Here is a 15,842-nt window from a genome sequence, read left to right as displayed (position 1 = left end):
GAAATGGAAATTAAAACCACTCTGAGATTCCATCTTACACCTGTAAGAATGGCTAAGATAAAAAACACTGATGACAACTTATGCTGGAGAGGATATGGAGTAAGGGGAACACTCTTTCGTTGCTGGTGAAAGTGCAAGCTGGTACAGTCCCTTTGGATAAGAGTATGGCAAATTCTCAGAAAATTAGGAAACAACCTTCATCAAGACCCAGCAATACTACTTTTGGGTATATAGCCAAAGGATGCTCAATCGTGCCACAAGGACATGTGCTCAACTATGTTCATAGCAACATTGTTTGACATAGCCAGAACCTGGAAACAACCTAAATGCCCCTTGGCCAAAGAATGAACAAGGAAAATGAGGTACATTTACACAGTGGAGTACTACACAGCAGAAAAAAATAATGACATCTTGAAATTTGCAGGCAAATGGATGGAGCTAGAAAACATCATATTGAGTGAGGTAACTAAGACCCAGAGAGACAATTATCATATGTTCTCATTCAAAAGTGGTTTTTAAACATAAAGCAAAGAAAACCAGCCTACAAATCACAATCCTGGAGAACCTAGACAACAATGAGGACCCTAAGAGAGACATACATGGATCTAATCTACATGGGAAGTAGAAAAAGACAAGATCTCCTGAGTAAATTGGGAGCATGGGGACCATGTGAGAGGGTTGAAGGGGAGGAGAGAGGCAGGGATGAGAGCAGAGAAAAATGTACAGCTTGATGAAATCAATTTTAAAAAAAGGAATAAAAGTGATAAAGGGTCATATTTGGCACACATACAAAAGAGAGTCACAGTCGGAGAACTTCCAAACGGGACTGAAAAGGGCTTTGAGACTCAAGTACACATGGATGGTTCAGGGATGGCCAACGCCAAATGGACATGCAGGAAAACTGCAGAAACTGAGGATGGAAGGGAAGGATGCCAGGCAGGTAAGTTCAGGTTTTATCTTGGATATGCAATAGGAAGCTGTAGAAGAACGGTGGGCAAGACTGAATTTGTGCTCCAAAGAAAGTTCCTTTGGTAGCTGGGTGAGGTATGAGCAAGAAAGGAGGCCAAAGGGCTGTCAAAATGTGTGACAATTAAAGATAATTGTCACCTGGACCATCTGGAATCACTTAGGAGGCAAGTCTTTCAGGCACAGTAGCAGGAGACTATTTAGCTTAGATTGGCCTTCAAATGCCTGTGAGTGATTACATTGCTTAGGTTAATTTAGGGGCTAAGACCTACTCTGGAGGAGCATAGCACTGTTCCCTGGACTTGGATCTTGGACTGCACAAAGAGAGAAACCTAGCTGAACACCAACATTCACCTTTCTCCAGGCCTCTCCTTGGATGCAATGCGACCAACTGCCTCGAGGTCCTGACACTGTGACTTCTCTGCCATGATGGTCCACACCCTCAAACCCTGAGCCGAAATAGATCCTTTCTCTTTTAAGATGCTTTTTATCTGAGTAGTCCATTACCGCAAAAAGAAGAGTGACCAAGAGAGATGGTTCATACAAGGAGGTATGTGAGCAAATCTGAGGGTCCAGAGTACATCCATGAGCTACGGCATGAAAAGAGGATGAGAAGGAAATGGGCATCTCAATAAGGTATATCAACAGAATCTGTGCAGGACAGGGTGCTGAAGATGAGTGACAGCAGAGATGTGAAGCTGGGTTGCATGTGAGTGCTGGGGACAATTTGGATGGATGGCACTCATCTAGCCTTAAATGCAGATGCAAAGGATGTGGGTGAGAAAATAGTTACTGGGGAGTGGTTTGTGGATATCTAGGAGCAATGCCATGGCAGGTGGTATTCTTTTTTTGGGGGGGGGGGTATTTATTTATTTATTTTTATTGAAAAAAAAATTTCTGCCTCCTCCCAGCCTCCCATTTCCCTCCCCCTCCTCCCACTCCTCTTCCCCTCCCCCCACTCCTTTCCTCCTCCCTCTCCAGTCCGAAGAGCAGTCAGGGTTCCCTGCACTGTGGAAAGTCCAAGGTCCTCCCCCCTCCATCTAGAAGTGTGGCTTGGAGACCCGTGCCTTCAGTGAGCTGCTTGTTATTGACTGTGGTCAAGATGAAGTACTTATGCCCAAACTGCATATTTTTAAATACGTTTCAAATAAATATGTTCAAATTGGCTGAAGATCTTCTTGAAGCAAGGCCTTCCAGCAAGAGAAAAGCCATGGGACAATTTGTATTCTAATTCAAGTCCCTTGTCTCTCTATAAATCATGAGAAGCCTCATCACTGGCTTCCAACAATCTGCAGTCACACCTTGAGCAGCGTCGGTGCAAGCATTTGGGAAAAGGTCTGTATTGGAGACAGGGAAATGAGCACTGGAAATGCTGCCATGTGAATGGCTAAAGCTATTGTTGGTGCTGATGCTGCCCAAGATGAGACACAGCTTGGTAGAAGGCTGTATTAATTAGGAATGCTTTAACCAAGCACTGTCAACCATGTACCCTCAACAATGGGGGTCATGGTAGTGGCAAATGTGGCTCCTCAGAATGTGAGTAGGAATCAGCTCTGTGACTCCGCCCTAGCTTTTTGATTTCTGGGGCAATCTTCCACGGTCCTTGCTTGGAATAGCATCTCTCTAGACTTTGCCTTCTTCAGAGAGTATCTTCCCAATGTGCATCTCTCTGGGTCCACATAATCCCCTTTTATAAGGACATCAGCTGTAATGAATTAGGGGAGACATCTTCAAGTAGTATATTGCTTTCATTAAGGCCTCATTATGAGGACCTAAATTAGTGCTTTCCCATAGGAATTTTTGGGAGACATATCACCCATAACAAGGACCCAGAACTGAGACCTGGAGAGAAAACTAATATTTAAATTACGGCTGATGAAATGTCTGTGGGTAAAAGTGTTTGTCATACAAACATGATACCATGAATTCAATCCCATTGTAGAAGGAGAGAATCAGCTCCTGAATAGTAGCTTGTAGCTTCCCCACATGTGCCACGGCAACATGTGCCAGCACACACACACACACACACACACACACACACACACACTAATAAAGTGAGCTCACCATGTCTTGCCTGACACCAGCTTTTCTATATGGATACACTTCAATCTCTTACGCAGATCGGTAGGTTAAAGGAGGTGATGAGGGCTGCTTACAATTCCTCTTAGTGTTTTGCTTACAGGATCCAGTGAGTTTCTTTATTTATAGAAGTGGCTCAAAACAATGTATAACATTGTCTGATGATGCCTAACAAACAAAAATTGAATATGGAGGAGCCCCCAAGCAATGTTTTCCACACAGTATGTTATGACACTCTGTCTTATAGACAACAGTTGCTGTGCTTGTCAGAAAGATCGCCAAAGTGGATGTTCAAGCTACGTTTCAACTCATTTGCTTAAACGACGCCATGCCTACCATCCACACCAAAAGGCTGCTTTTCCACATGGGCAACAGAAGGCGTGATTATTTTCAAGGGTTTTCACGGTTTTCCCTTTGCCTTCTGAAGTGGCACAGTCGGTGGCCTGAAGCACTTTGTCCTGTTGTCAAAACCCCATTGTCTCTTTGGAAGTGTTCCAACCCTTGGGGTTGGGGGTTTGCAACTTAGCATGTACTCCTGGAACACCTTTGAGAAGTGCTCCCCGTCCATGAACTACTGCAAGATGGCTCTATGGTATCAGCAGCAACAACATAAAAATCCAGGGCTGTTCCAAGTGCCAAAGACCCCAGTAAGTTAGCATGGTGGGAGATGGAGACAGGCAAATCCCAAGAACTCACTGAGCTGACAGCCTAGTTGAAACAGTGAGCTTCAGCTTTAGGGAGAGACACTATCTCATGGCCGTAAGATAGAAATGATGTCTTTCTGCAGCCTCTGAATATGCGTGTCTGGGTTCCTGTGTGCATATGCCTCCTGTTACACACACACACACACAAACTTTTTACTCCCTGTTCTAATTTTCTTTCCATTGCTATGGTGAAGCAGTCTGAGCAAAAGCAGACTTGGGGAAAGAAAGGCTCACAGCCCATCATCTAGGGAAGACAAGGCAGGAACCTGGAGGCAGAAACTGAAATAGAGACTATAGAGGAGTGCTATTTACTGGTTTCCTCACTAGCTGGTGCTTAGCTACTGTTCTTATGCAGCCCAGAGCCACTTGCCTAGGGATGGTACCACCCACTGTGGGCCAGGCCATCCTGCATCAATTGGCGGTCAAGACAATACAAATTGACATACCCCTAGGCCAGTTGTGGTCTAGGCAATTGAAGTTCTCTGATGTGGGATTTCCCTCTGTATGTTATGATTACCATTCGTGAATAAAGAAACTGCCTTGGACCTATAGCAGAGCTGAACTTAGGTAGGCAGGGAAGATGGAACTGAATGCTGGGAGAAAGAAGGGAGGAGTCAGAGAGATGCCATGTAGCCCCGCTGGAGACAGACACTGGAATGTTAGCCAGTAAGTCACAGCCACGTGGTGATACACAGATTAATAGAAATGGGTTAAATTAATGTGTAAGAGCTAGCCAATAAGAAGCTAGAGTTGATGGTCTAAGCAGTGATTTAATTAATACAGTTTCTGTGTGTTCTTTCGGTTCTGGGCAGCCGGATGGCCCTCTCCTTACAACAGTTCTCTCTTCCCATGTGACTCTAGTCAACTAACCAGCATACTCCCATCTCACAATTTCAGAATAATAGTTTGCAAACTGAAACATCTGTGGACTTTATCATTGAAATAACTTTTCAAATCTTTCTCACACTCGTTAAAATGAAAGCAATGAAATAACGAGGAACATTTTCCCTTTAACCAGAAAGAGTATCCAAAAAGTCCATATCCATAAATAATTTAATTTCTTTATAGATATTTCATACCTATAATATTCTTATTACTATACCAATGTACAAGAGTCCTATAGTTATTACTTATTCATACTCCAGTCTAATCTGGAAGAGACAACTTGCAACAGAAGAACAGAGAAAATATTGCCTATGTCTCCTAAATGAAGAAAAAAGTAATGTACTTACCAGTGTTAAATACACAATACTTACAGATCTCAGAATGTTAGCAAGCCTTCAACTGTCACTATGGTGTTGTTGACTGCCTTTTCCCTTTTCTCAGAAATGTCAAGTTGGATACATCCCATCAGAGAACAGACGCCCAGTACAGACACGCTAACTTATTAGTTTTCTGTGGCCATTTAAAAACACATCTTGCTGATTCAAGTTCAACTGGGATTCAGCAGTTTTAAGAAATCCATAATTATTACATGGTTTTAAAAGACCTTTATCCACGAAGGATATGGAAATTTATCAGCTCTCAGTATAAACAAGACAAGTGTGGCGGTAACAGATAGCATGTTTTCTATGGCATAAACTATTGTGAAGTTGTTTGGTAACTGATTAACACTTTCCTTTTTTTTTTTTTGTACCTATCAACATTATTTATTTATTCAAAAGTCTTCTGACGAAAGTGAATTAATGAGGTTTCTTTATTTTCTTTTTCTTTTTATTAAAAATTTCCACCTCTTCCCCGCCTTCCATTCCCTCCCCCTCCACCCTCCCTCTCCAGTCTAAAGAGCAGTCAGGGTTCCCTGCCCTGTGGGAAGTCCAAGGTCCTCCCCCCTCCATCTAGGTCTAGTAAGGTGAGCATCCAAACAGATTAGGCTCCCACAAAGCCAGTACGTGCAGTAGGATCAAAACCCAGTGCCATTGTCCTTGGCTTCTCAGTCAACCCTCATTTTCAGCCACATGCAGAGAGTCCAGTTTGATCACATGCTCCATCAGTTCTAGTCCAGCTGGCCTTGGTGAGCTCCCATTAGATCAGCCCTTAAACAGGATATGAAAAACTCCCTTAAAGAAATGGATGAGAAGAATAACAAAAAGTTTGAAGAAATTAATAAATCCCTAAAAGATACCCTAGGAAACCAAGAAAAAACAATCAGCTAATGGAAACAGTTCAAGACTTGATTAACCCTTTCGTAAAAATAAAGAAATTGTTTATCTCTAATAGGCTAGAATTCAAAGTCTTCAGCCTCTTCCCTTTGAAAATTCGCTACAAAATAGAATGTTGGTGTGGAAGTTCAACATTTTCTAAGGACCTACTATGTGTTCGGCATTGTTTGATAGGTGAAGAATTAAAGAAAAACAAAAGGTCCCTGTCTGTGGGAGAGAGGGGCACATGGTTTAAATACTGTGTACCCGAGGTAGAATGGACTCAGATCACAGAGTTGTGTGGGAGTTAGCCCAATGGAAAGACTTGGGAAGGTTTCTTAAGAGAGATAATGCTTTAATTAAAGGACAAATAGAAACAAATTAGAGAAGAAAGGGGAATGGGATGTTCTATAAGGAGAAGCAGCTCCAGCAAGGTTACAGCAATAAGACACAGTGTAGGGATCCTGGGGGAACAAGATTTCATAAATGCCATTACGACTGCTACTGTGAATACTTCCTCAACATGGACCCCCATATTATAGAAGAAGGAGGTGGGGAATGGACCTGTTAGGGTTCGACTGAGAAATATCTTCCTCAGGCTCATGTGTGTGATGTGTAGTTTCCCAGATGGTGGTGGGTTATTTAGGAAGATGTGAGATTATAGTCTTATAGTTTGCAGTCCTGCCCTAGTTATAGCCTGAGTCTTGATTCCTGACTGGCCGAGATGTAAACAAACAGTCTCATGCTCCTACTGCCACAGGTCCAAACCACCATGGACTCCACTGTGCCTACCCTGCCCTGCACACAAACTTTAAGTCTATCCTCTCTGTCAATCCTCAGTCAAGTGGAAGGTATTTATTTGGTCACAGTATCATGAAAATTAACTTAGGCTCCATAGTCACAAGCTCACAGAATTTAGTTTAATTTAGGTCACGTAGGTCACTGCCTGAGCAGACATTTAAACCATGGAATGAAAGTGTATGGAGGAGAAAGACTTCACTACTGTGCCATACATTGTCTACTCCTGTAAGTTTTCCCTGCCTAGAGAGATGAACATATATATGCCCTTAGTATTAGCCAAACATGCTAAGAATTTACTCTCTACATAAACACAATGCTCTTTCTAAGGACATTAGTGAAGGCAACCGTTCAATACAACGGTAAGCCAACATGCATAAAGAGCTATCTGTGTCAAGACCAAAGTATCAAGACTCGAAGAAACAAAGCGCCCCACTGCATGACAGAAAGCATAAGGTCAGGGCAGAAAGGAGGCACGGAGAGTAAGGAACTCTGGGAGTCCAACCACAAGCCATTTGAGAGGTCCAAGACTCTGTTAAGCGTGTAGCAAACCTTTCCATTAATGTGTGTTTGCCATTAGTCATTTAGCAAATCACAAGTTCAAAGCGGGGAGGGGCTAAGCTGAATAAATGGATCCTTTTCCTTCGAATAAAAGTAGTGTTGATGTGCCTCAGCAAAAAGGAAGATGGGGATATATCACATGCTTGGTTCATCTGGTTTGTAGAAAATGCTGTAATGATGCCCACCTGCTTTTCTGGATTTTCTTATGCTGCTGCTGATAGAAACTGGAAATATATCCCTTTCCATGGCAATAATTCATCACATACATTAATTCTGTCAAGACTTACAGATAAAAATGCCGTGTGTGTGTGTGTGTGCATGCATGCACGCATGCACCCACACCCATGCACACACACACACGTGCATGCCTGTGTATATGCACATCACATGTTTATGTATACACATTTTACGTATACACTTTGCCAATGCAAGAACTAATACTTATTTTACACTAATCAAATGCTCAGTGCTGTTCTAAGAGCTTCACTATATTATCTAACTTAATTTTCATAACAACCCCAAAATGACAGGACAACTACCACCCTCTATTTTGCTGGTGCACACACTGAACCTCTGAGAGAATAAATAAGTAGCAGATCACAGAGTCTATCGCTGGCTGCTGCAGGTAAGAGATAACCCCAAGCCTCAGAGTCTAAACTCTTAACCACTGTCCTTACTGTCTATTGAGATGACCAGACTAACCGTCAACTGTCTCCCTCCTTTATTATTTGATAAGAGCAGAGAAGCAGTTCTATTACAGGCTTGGGATGACCAATAAAAATTAATAAGGTAGTACTGACCACCAAGTCCCTAATTCTGCAGAAATGATGACTTGGATCCTATCAACAAAACAAGAACAGTTGCCAGAATGAGGGAACACGGCGTTCCAAGTGCCAGACTCTTTCCCCGGAATGCTGCCCAGGGACTAGGGTCAGACCATCAGTGTCTGTTAAGCAACATAAAGAAGAAATGGGTTTGGCCAGACCCACAACACTGCTATCCTCCCATCTAGACATATATGGCTTTCTTTCTGCAACAAATATAACTAATTTAAAAGTGGTACACATTCTATTATTTTAGGGATGGCAGGGGAATCTTCTGCCCTAAAGCTGCCTTAACCTAAACCATAAGAGGAGCTAGAAATTCAAATTTTTAATCATAAAATATTTAGAAGTTATAAGAGTTGAGAACTATTTACAAATGTGGGAAATGCTTCATGGACAAAGTGTGGATTGACTCCAGGTTACAAGCTATGGCTTCAAATCTTCCATGTAGTCTGTCTTCTGCCCTCATCTGAAAACCTGCATAGTTGGATGAATTGAATTCATCGTTAACCACCCTGGACTATTTGGAAAGTGCCTTATTTCATAACATGAAAACATGCCAACTCCAAGCTCATTGGATTTTGCATCTTGCTAATGAGCAACTGCATTTTCCAGAACAATCAACTTTTATACAGAAAGGAACATGAGCAATTATCTAAAGGTGCCCTGCCCCTTCCTGAAAATGACAGATGTGCTTACCCTAGAAAAACAAGACTTGCACCCCTATGGCCTGTTTGTGCTAGTATTTGACTTCAGACACAGGTTTTTCAATATGCACATCCTCCATCATCTAGATTTTTAAAACTTGTGCAGACAAAATCATCTGAATTCCCAGATCTGGCCATGCCTTCAATTACTCTGAAGCAGGCCTTTTAACTAACGGCCTGATAAATCCAGTCTCTGCTGTTATGGTTTGATTTGGTTAAGTTCCTTGAGTCCGGTTTCTGTCATTTGGAAAAATCTACTGGTGTTAGTCAAACAGTGATTCTTTTCCATATTCTTGCTTCCTCAAGGCTTTTGTCTGACTAGTAAACTCTAGTCTTTTTAACTAGAGATTTCTAGCACCCATTCTAGAAAAACTATAAGAATTCTATAAGCTATAAACCTAGTGCATCACTTCCATGAAGATTCCCCCAGTATAAAAGCAACCTGTGTGTATCCGTACATTCCACCTCTCCCCTCCTCTAGCACTTATAACCAACATATTCTAGTAAACCCTAGGCTTCTCTCAGCTTGAGTCCTATGTTTGCTATCTTTCCAACTAAACCGAAAAATCCTCCGATTCAAGAACCAGATGGCACATGCGTCCTTTGGTTCTACCACCCAGTCTGGCTGACTGCTTGCTGCAGTGAGTACCTGCTTCCTAGTCTAGAGCTTAGTTTGAGGGTAGATATCTCTGCACCATCCCAACGTCAGTTTCATAGATACTTAGCCCCAAGTCAAATACTGTCATAGTCAATGTGATAGGCTATGGATGTGCACTCATTTGCTTTTCCAGAGGAAAATATCTCGGAGCCATTTGACTTTCATTACCTTACAGGATACAATTCTTCATGACTGATAAATTTAATGTCCTTTGTTTTTATGTCCAGTTGTAGGGAAGCAGAAGGCTATTCCAGGTGTGCAATGAGGCAAGAACTTATTATTTTTCTACAGTCTGCATCTTCAGAAGGTAGCCTATGCCAGGACTGCATATAACAAGTAGTTCCTTCCCACTGCACAAAATAGACTGGGGAGCAGGGGAGAAGGGAAGATTTAAATAATTTAATTACTCTCCTGATAAGGATATATTCTGTTGGAAGGAACTTAGCAACAACCACTTAGTTGTCTTGAAAAATTAATTTATATCTAAAATGCAAAAAATATTTTGCATTGGCAGAGCAAAGATGAAAACTTTTGAATAGTAGAACAATCTGAGTACTCAAGGCTAGAAATGGAGGAATTACTAAGATGGTCAGGAGCATACAGAGTTAGACAGTACTGGATCTTGAATTTTATGAAAATCACAGCTCTTGACACATGCATGAATAAAGGAAAATAGTAAATAATAGAGATAGGCTCTCTCTAGCAAACAGCGGCTCGGTGGTAGCCATAATTCCATGGAAAAATAGAAGCTGAATCATATAGAGAAGAGTAGTTTGATTTTAAGACACATTTTATGAAAGCATAAAGTTCTCTTAAATAGTTCTGCTAAAGCAGACACAATTTTGGACTGCCCCTTTCCACCCCCAATCATGTGCACACACGTGTAACATATGGGGAGCACACACATATACTTTTGCACACTACATCAGACAATCCGTAATCCAGACAGCATGAATAATGGATAGCCAATTAAAAGTCATCCCTCTGATCTAAATATTGCACATCCCTGTTGACAGTGCCTGATTCCACATCCTCTTAGCAGCATCTATAAGTGGCTGGTTCACACGAGGTAGCCTCTCATCACCATTCCTATGTAACTCAGAAACAGATGAAATAGCTCTGCCATGCCAGCTCTAGGTATTTGCTTTACCATTCTGAGAAAGAATGGAACAAAAAGCAAAAAACAACAACAACAACAAAAAACAACAAACAAAAAACTGTTGCGCCATTTTTGAGTTACTGAATTGGTATTATGAATATCTCACAGAGAAAGTTTTTGTTTGGGTCATACCTGATCTGTATCACCATGTCACATTTATACTCAGTAATGAAGACAAAATATATTTATAAATGATAAAATACAGTTTTCAAACGGTCTGTTTATAGACTTTTCTTTACAGCGGAGAGATTGGCTGAAAGCCCAAGCACTCCTTTCTGTCTTTCCAGTAACTGAGACTATCTGTATTATCCACACAGCGTCTCCTACCTCTGCCTTTTCTCACTTGTTCTCCTGAACTAAGGTCCTTTTCCTTGCAATTTGAACAATGTTAAAAGAAAATCTGATACCATAGTGGTGTCTAGAGTTACCAGCTACCGGGCCCTTCTTTTTACAGACCTTTCTTTTTACTCCATTTGCCGTATGTCCAAGTTGACTATCTGATGGGTGCTCAGAGGAATAGGAGTGGACCACTTCCTTGGGGCAAATAGAAATGCCCCTTTGCAAAGATGCACACATGACATGTTATCAGAGTGCTGGGTGCCTGTATGTTTACTCTAAACTATTTCTGGCCAATGCCTCCTATTGAGGATAGGATTTGGAATCAGACCACCCCTTGACTCAATGCCTTTTCTTTTATCCATCTATATGGTGCTTTAGGCAAACTATTAAAACTTTTCTGAGTTTCAGAATGATGTTGGTAATTTTATCAGGGTTTTTAAAAGAATTAAAAATGATCTCGGGGGCTGAGGATACAAGGGCAAGCATTCCACTTGTCTTGCATATCTATGACCCTGGGTTTGAGTCCCAGCACCACCAAACCAAAAGCAAATAGGATTTCAGAGCAGAAAATTAATTCAGACAAAAACTACAGACTTTACTAGTAATATTCCGCTTTGGTTCTTTGTAACATGTATCATACTTCTGAGTCATTAACAAAGTAGGAGATTTGCTTGGTGCATGTAAGAACTGTTTCCTTTTCAGTTAACTTAAAACTGATCCAAGAAGAAAGTGGCAAGTTTGGAAAATGGTCTAAGTAGTATCTTGCACCTTGCAGATACCTGAAGTTGGCAAGAAGCATGATTCAGACTCCTGGGCTTCAGAAGATACATTGTACTCTGCAATACACTCCTCTGTTTCAAAGTTCCTTATCACAGGCAGTTCTCTCTCTTTCTGCCTTCTCTATCTTTCTATCCCTTTCTCTACATCACTTTTCTTCTGTTTTTTTTTCCTAGCTCACCTGTTTCCAGTCCATTCAAGGCTCACCTTCAGCTCACAAGCAGTAGATAGTGATCCAGACTGATATTAACTTATTTATTGTCTTTACATTTTAGCATAACAAATTTGCAAACCTTTTCATTATTTCCAGAGTTTCAAAACTTTGAATCTGGAGAGGAAGAATGCCATTTCCACAATGTATTAGACAATAAAAGACAGAGTAACAGGGAAAGTTACTTTCATTTTAATAAGAATATATATATATATGTGAGTGTGTATATTTATGCATATATACATACATAATCTTCCCACTGTAGCCACTAGACCTGGAGCTGTTTTGCTTGGATATATATTTAACAATAGTTTTTGCAGTACCTAAAAGCAGTTTGACAGAAGGCCATTATTATCAGTCTGTCCTAGAGTCTCCGTGATGTGAGAAGGTCATGTGTAAGAATAGACTTGCCCCTCAGATAACAGCTTTGGAAGGACTGAGGTGAAACACGCAGTCAGAACGGGGAGAAATGGTCTCAAGGCCTTTTTCATTTGGTAGAACTGGCTTTTTATGGGATTCTCTTTTTTCTTTCTCCCAGCGCTTGACCTAAGCATCTATTTAAAGGACACAGCTACAAAGCCTTTGACTGATGATGGAAGGTCTTGTTTCATTTTCTTGAAAGTCAAACAGTTTGCATGGGTGAAAGGCTAGGACATCTTTGGCTCATTCAGTCCCTGAGATTTTGAAGGTAGAATTTCCCATACTATAAAGACAATTAACACAATTTCAACTTGAAATTTAGATTAGCTGGCTATGTAGAGCCACATTCAACCTTAAAAACGGTATAGAAATTTTACTTCTCTAAGGATATTTTTTGCTCTACTATAGTTGGAAAGCAAAAGGCTTCTGGGAGGGGGCATTGTGGAGTTGGGGGTAGAAGGCCTTGTGCCTGCCTGCCTACCTGCTATCTCTCACCCAGGAAATGAGTCTTTTTTGACTTAATAAAACTGGCATCCAAGCTTGTGGTAGCTAAAATAGACAGTGTTGGGTGGTGTGTGTACACATGCAAGCAAAGCAAACAGAGCGATCTGTGCCACCCCGAGATAAGGATGCAAGGTAAACATAGAAAGATCCAGCACCTTCCTAGAGCCAACATATAATTTAGACTTAAATGGCAGCAACGTAGAAATCCCTGTTTTAAGAAACTAGTCTCATAACCTTGATAGGGTTACAGTTGGGCCTCCCATAGGCCCCAGGCTCAACTGACCTCATGCAAGCTTAAGTGATCTAGTCATTCCCAGAGACCAAGCAGAGTGCTGACTTTTTCACTAACTCGCTGCCACTGGGCTCCTGACCTCCTTCCTAGCTGATCCTCACCACTGACCCTTGCCACAGCCCATGGTGACAGCTTCTCTGTCCCTCCTTTCTCTGTTTGGGAATAGTAATCCCCCGCCCTCTTTAAAAGCAGCTCAAAGCCGACTTGGCTTTGCCCCTGCCTCAGACACAAAAAGCTTTTGATGACTATAATTGAGAAGCTAAACCATTTACAGCTGCACTTTATCAAGACAGTAACAGCAGGGCTTGGGGAAACTCGGCGAGCCAGAAGGTGGCGGCGAAGTCACCTTGGGAGGAGACGAGGGTCAAAGGGAGTGTTGTGGAGGTGCTGACCCGGGCACAAGGACCCAGCAGGTGCACCCCTGCTCTGGGATCCGTGAGGAAGGGGAAACGTGAGTTGGAGAGGTGCCTGGCAAAAAGGAAAGCGCTGCCTGGTGGACCCTCAGGCTATCTTAGGTGGCGATCAGCTGACCAGGTTGCGAGGGGGCGCCCTTGGCTGAGTCACGGGAAGCCTCGCCTCCAGATCTGGCTCCCCCCCACCCCCGCCCCGCTTGCCCCTGCGGCTGCTCACTGCCCTGAGAGTCCCGCGCAGCTGGCGCTCCCTACCCGCGCCCCTAGCGCACGCCCCGGAGGGCGGGCCAAAGTGAGCGCAGCCGCCGCCGCGGGGAGAGCGCAGGGAGTCCCGCAAGCGAGCAAGGCCTCTGTGGGCGCTGCCCGCTGCAAGTCATTCCCCGCGCCACCCAGGTCACAAAGCGGGACTTTCCCGCCTCGCTCCCCCGCAGGGAGGCCCGCGTGCGCGCCACGGTGCAGTAGGCCCCTGACTCATCCCAGAGAGCTCGGCGCTGGCTGAGCCGGATTGCGGCGAGCCAGGCTGGGCCGCGGCGACACGAGCCCCTAGTCCCAGGGCGCGGTCTCCACCTTCCGCGGCTCCTCCTCGCCAGCTGCGCCGCCGGTCCCCATTGTTCGCCCCGCCCGCCCGGCGTCGTCCGGGCGCCGCTCCCCGGCCTCGCGGCGCACCTACCTTCTGCTGCCGCCGAGCCATGTCGGTGGGCTGCTTAGCGTTGAAGGGGTAGGCGATGCAGCGCATCACGAACACGTACAGCTGCAGTCTCTTCTTCCTCTCCTCCTCCTCCTTCTGCAGCCGCTCCAACTCTTCCTTCTCCTTCTCGCTCACCACCGACGGGCTGGGGCTGGAGGGCCGGCCAGCGCCGGCTCGGCTGCTGGGCTGCAGCCCCCCGGCCCCGCCGCCGCTGCTCGCGCCGCTACCCCCACCGCCGCCGGCGCCCACCCCGGCCCCGGCGCCGCCGCCCCCCATCCCGGCGCTGCCCGCCGAGCCCTCGCTGGTACGGCTGGGAGACAGGCGCGCTCCGGACGCGGCCGAGCCTAGCACCTCCTTGCCGCTCTCTTCTTCCAGGATCTCATCGGATTCCTCTTCGCTGGACGAAGGGTCCAGCATGGTGGCGCCTGGGGTGGAGGTGTCCCTGGAGTCCTCGGCTTGGGGTGCAAAAGGTGGGGGGCGCTGGAGGCAGCCGAGTCCCGGTGGGGGCTTTTTCCTAGGTCAGGGAGAGCTAGCGCTGCTGCTCAGCCTCGGCCGCCGCGACCGCTTCCTCCGCCCGGCGAGCGCGAGCTGGGCGCAGACCCAGGAGCGCGAGGGGAGGAGGAGAAGGGAGAGGCGCGTGTGTGCACCCGAGGTGGGCAAGGGCGAGAATCAATTGCGAGCCCCGAGCCCGCAGCCGGATGCCATCTGCAGCCGCTGAAGGAGGCGCCTCCAGAAAAGATGCCGAGTGTTGCAAGCTGTCGATGCAGCCAAGAGCCGGAGAGGCATCTTGCCGATTGGGGAGCGAGCGGCGCTTACGTGTTTATTGGCTTAACTCTCCAGTGTCCGCGGCGGAGAGGGCGGCTGCAAAGGCCTGTAGGGGGGAAAGTGCGGTGCGCCCCCAAAGCCTCAGAACTTCACTACTTTTGACCCTCATGCTCCCCAGCTCTCTTTGCCCCCTCTCTTATGTAGACCACCTCTCCTTGCCGAGACCTCTCTTCCCCTCCCGGGGCTAAAAAGTTTTTTTTTCTTTGGTGGGGAAGGGAAAAATAAAGAAGCCAATGGTAACTTCTGACCATCTCGGAGAGCATACTTGCTGCAGGCCTTGAGAGGTCACACTAAGAGGGATTCGGCAAGATGGTACCTTCAAGGAAAGGTTCACCTTCCAGTTCAGACATCACACCTGCGTTGTGAGTACTGGACTCTAGGAGGGGGCAGGAGGAAGGGCACCTGTGTAAATCTCTATTCCAGCAACTAAGGACACAAGTGTCCTCTGTAAAATACAGAGGTATCAAATTCGAGTGAATTGATGTATGGATCTTGAAGATCAACTATTTAAGTGAAAATCAAGCACACACACACACCTCCCGAAGCCAGTGAAGTTGTCTTCAGTCCCTAGAACTTCATCACTTTCTGCTGAGCCTCCCCAGCTTTGTGGTTGTTTAGCCCTTCTCCGGTGCAGGATCTGAGGAAAGAAATACAAATCCCACACACCAAACAAGACATCCCCAAACTGGGTGGCATCAAAATCTAACACAGCGACTCCGTTACACTGTCTTCGCTCCGGGTTGTGGGGCTGTAATTATTAATACAAAGAATAGATGGTGTCT

General features: G+C 44.7%; 1 protein-coding gene across 5 annotated transcripts in view; it reads right to left on the bottom strand.

The window, feature by feature from the left end:
• Nucleotides 1-15,014, bottom strand: part of Cadps (calcium dependent secretion activator) — a 449,091-nt gene extending 434,077 nt beyond the window's left edge. For all 5 annotated transcript variants that reach the window (XM_057770611.1, XM_057770615.1, XM_057770612.1 and 2 more), the window contains exon 1: nucleotides 14,218-15,014. In XM_057770611.1, coding sequence (XP_057626594.1) covers nucleotides 14,218-14,652 — 435 coding nt within the window. In that variant the 5' untranslated portion in view covers nucleotides 14,653-15,014. The remainder of the gene's footprint in view (nucleotides 1-14,217) is intronic.
• Nucleotides 15,015-15,842: the final 828 nt, after the last annotated feature.

This window comes from Chionomys nivalis, chromosome 5 (assembly GCF_950005125.1).
Source record: "Chionomys nivalis chromosome 5, mChiNiv1.1, whole genome shotgun sequence".
NCBI lineage: Eukaryota > Metazoa > Chordata > Mammalia > Rodentia > Cricetidae > Chionomys > Chionomys nivalis.
Note: the sequence above shows the minus strand (reverse complement) of the source record. Positions and strands in the feature narration are given on the sequence as shown.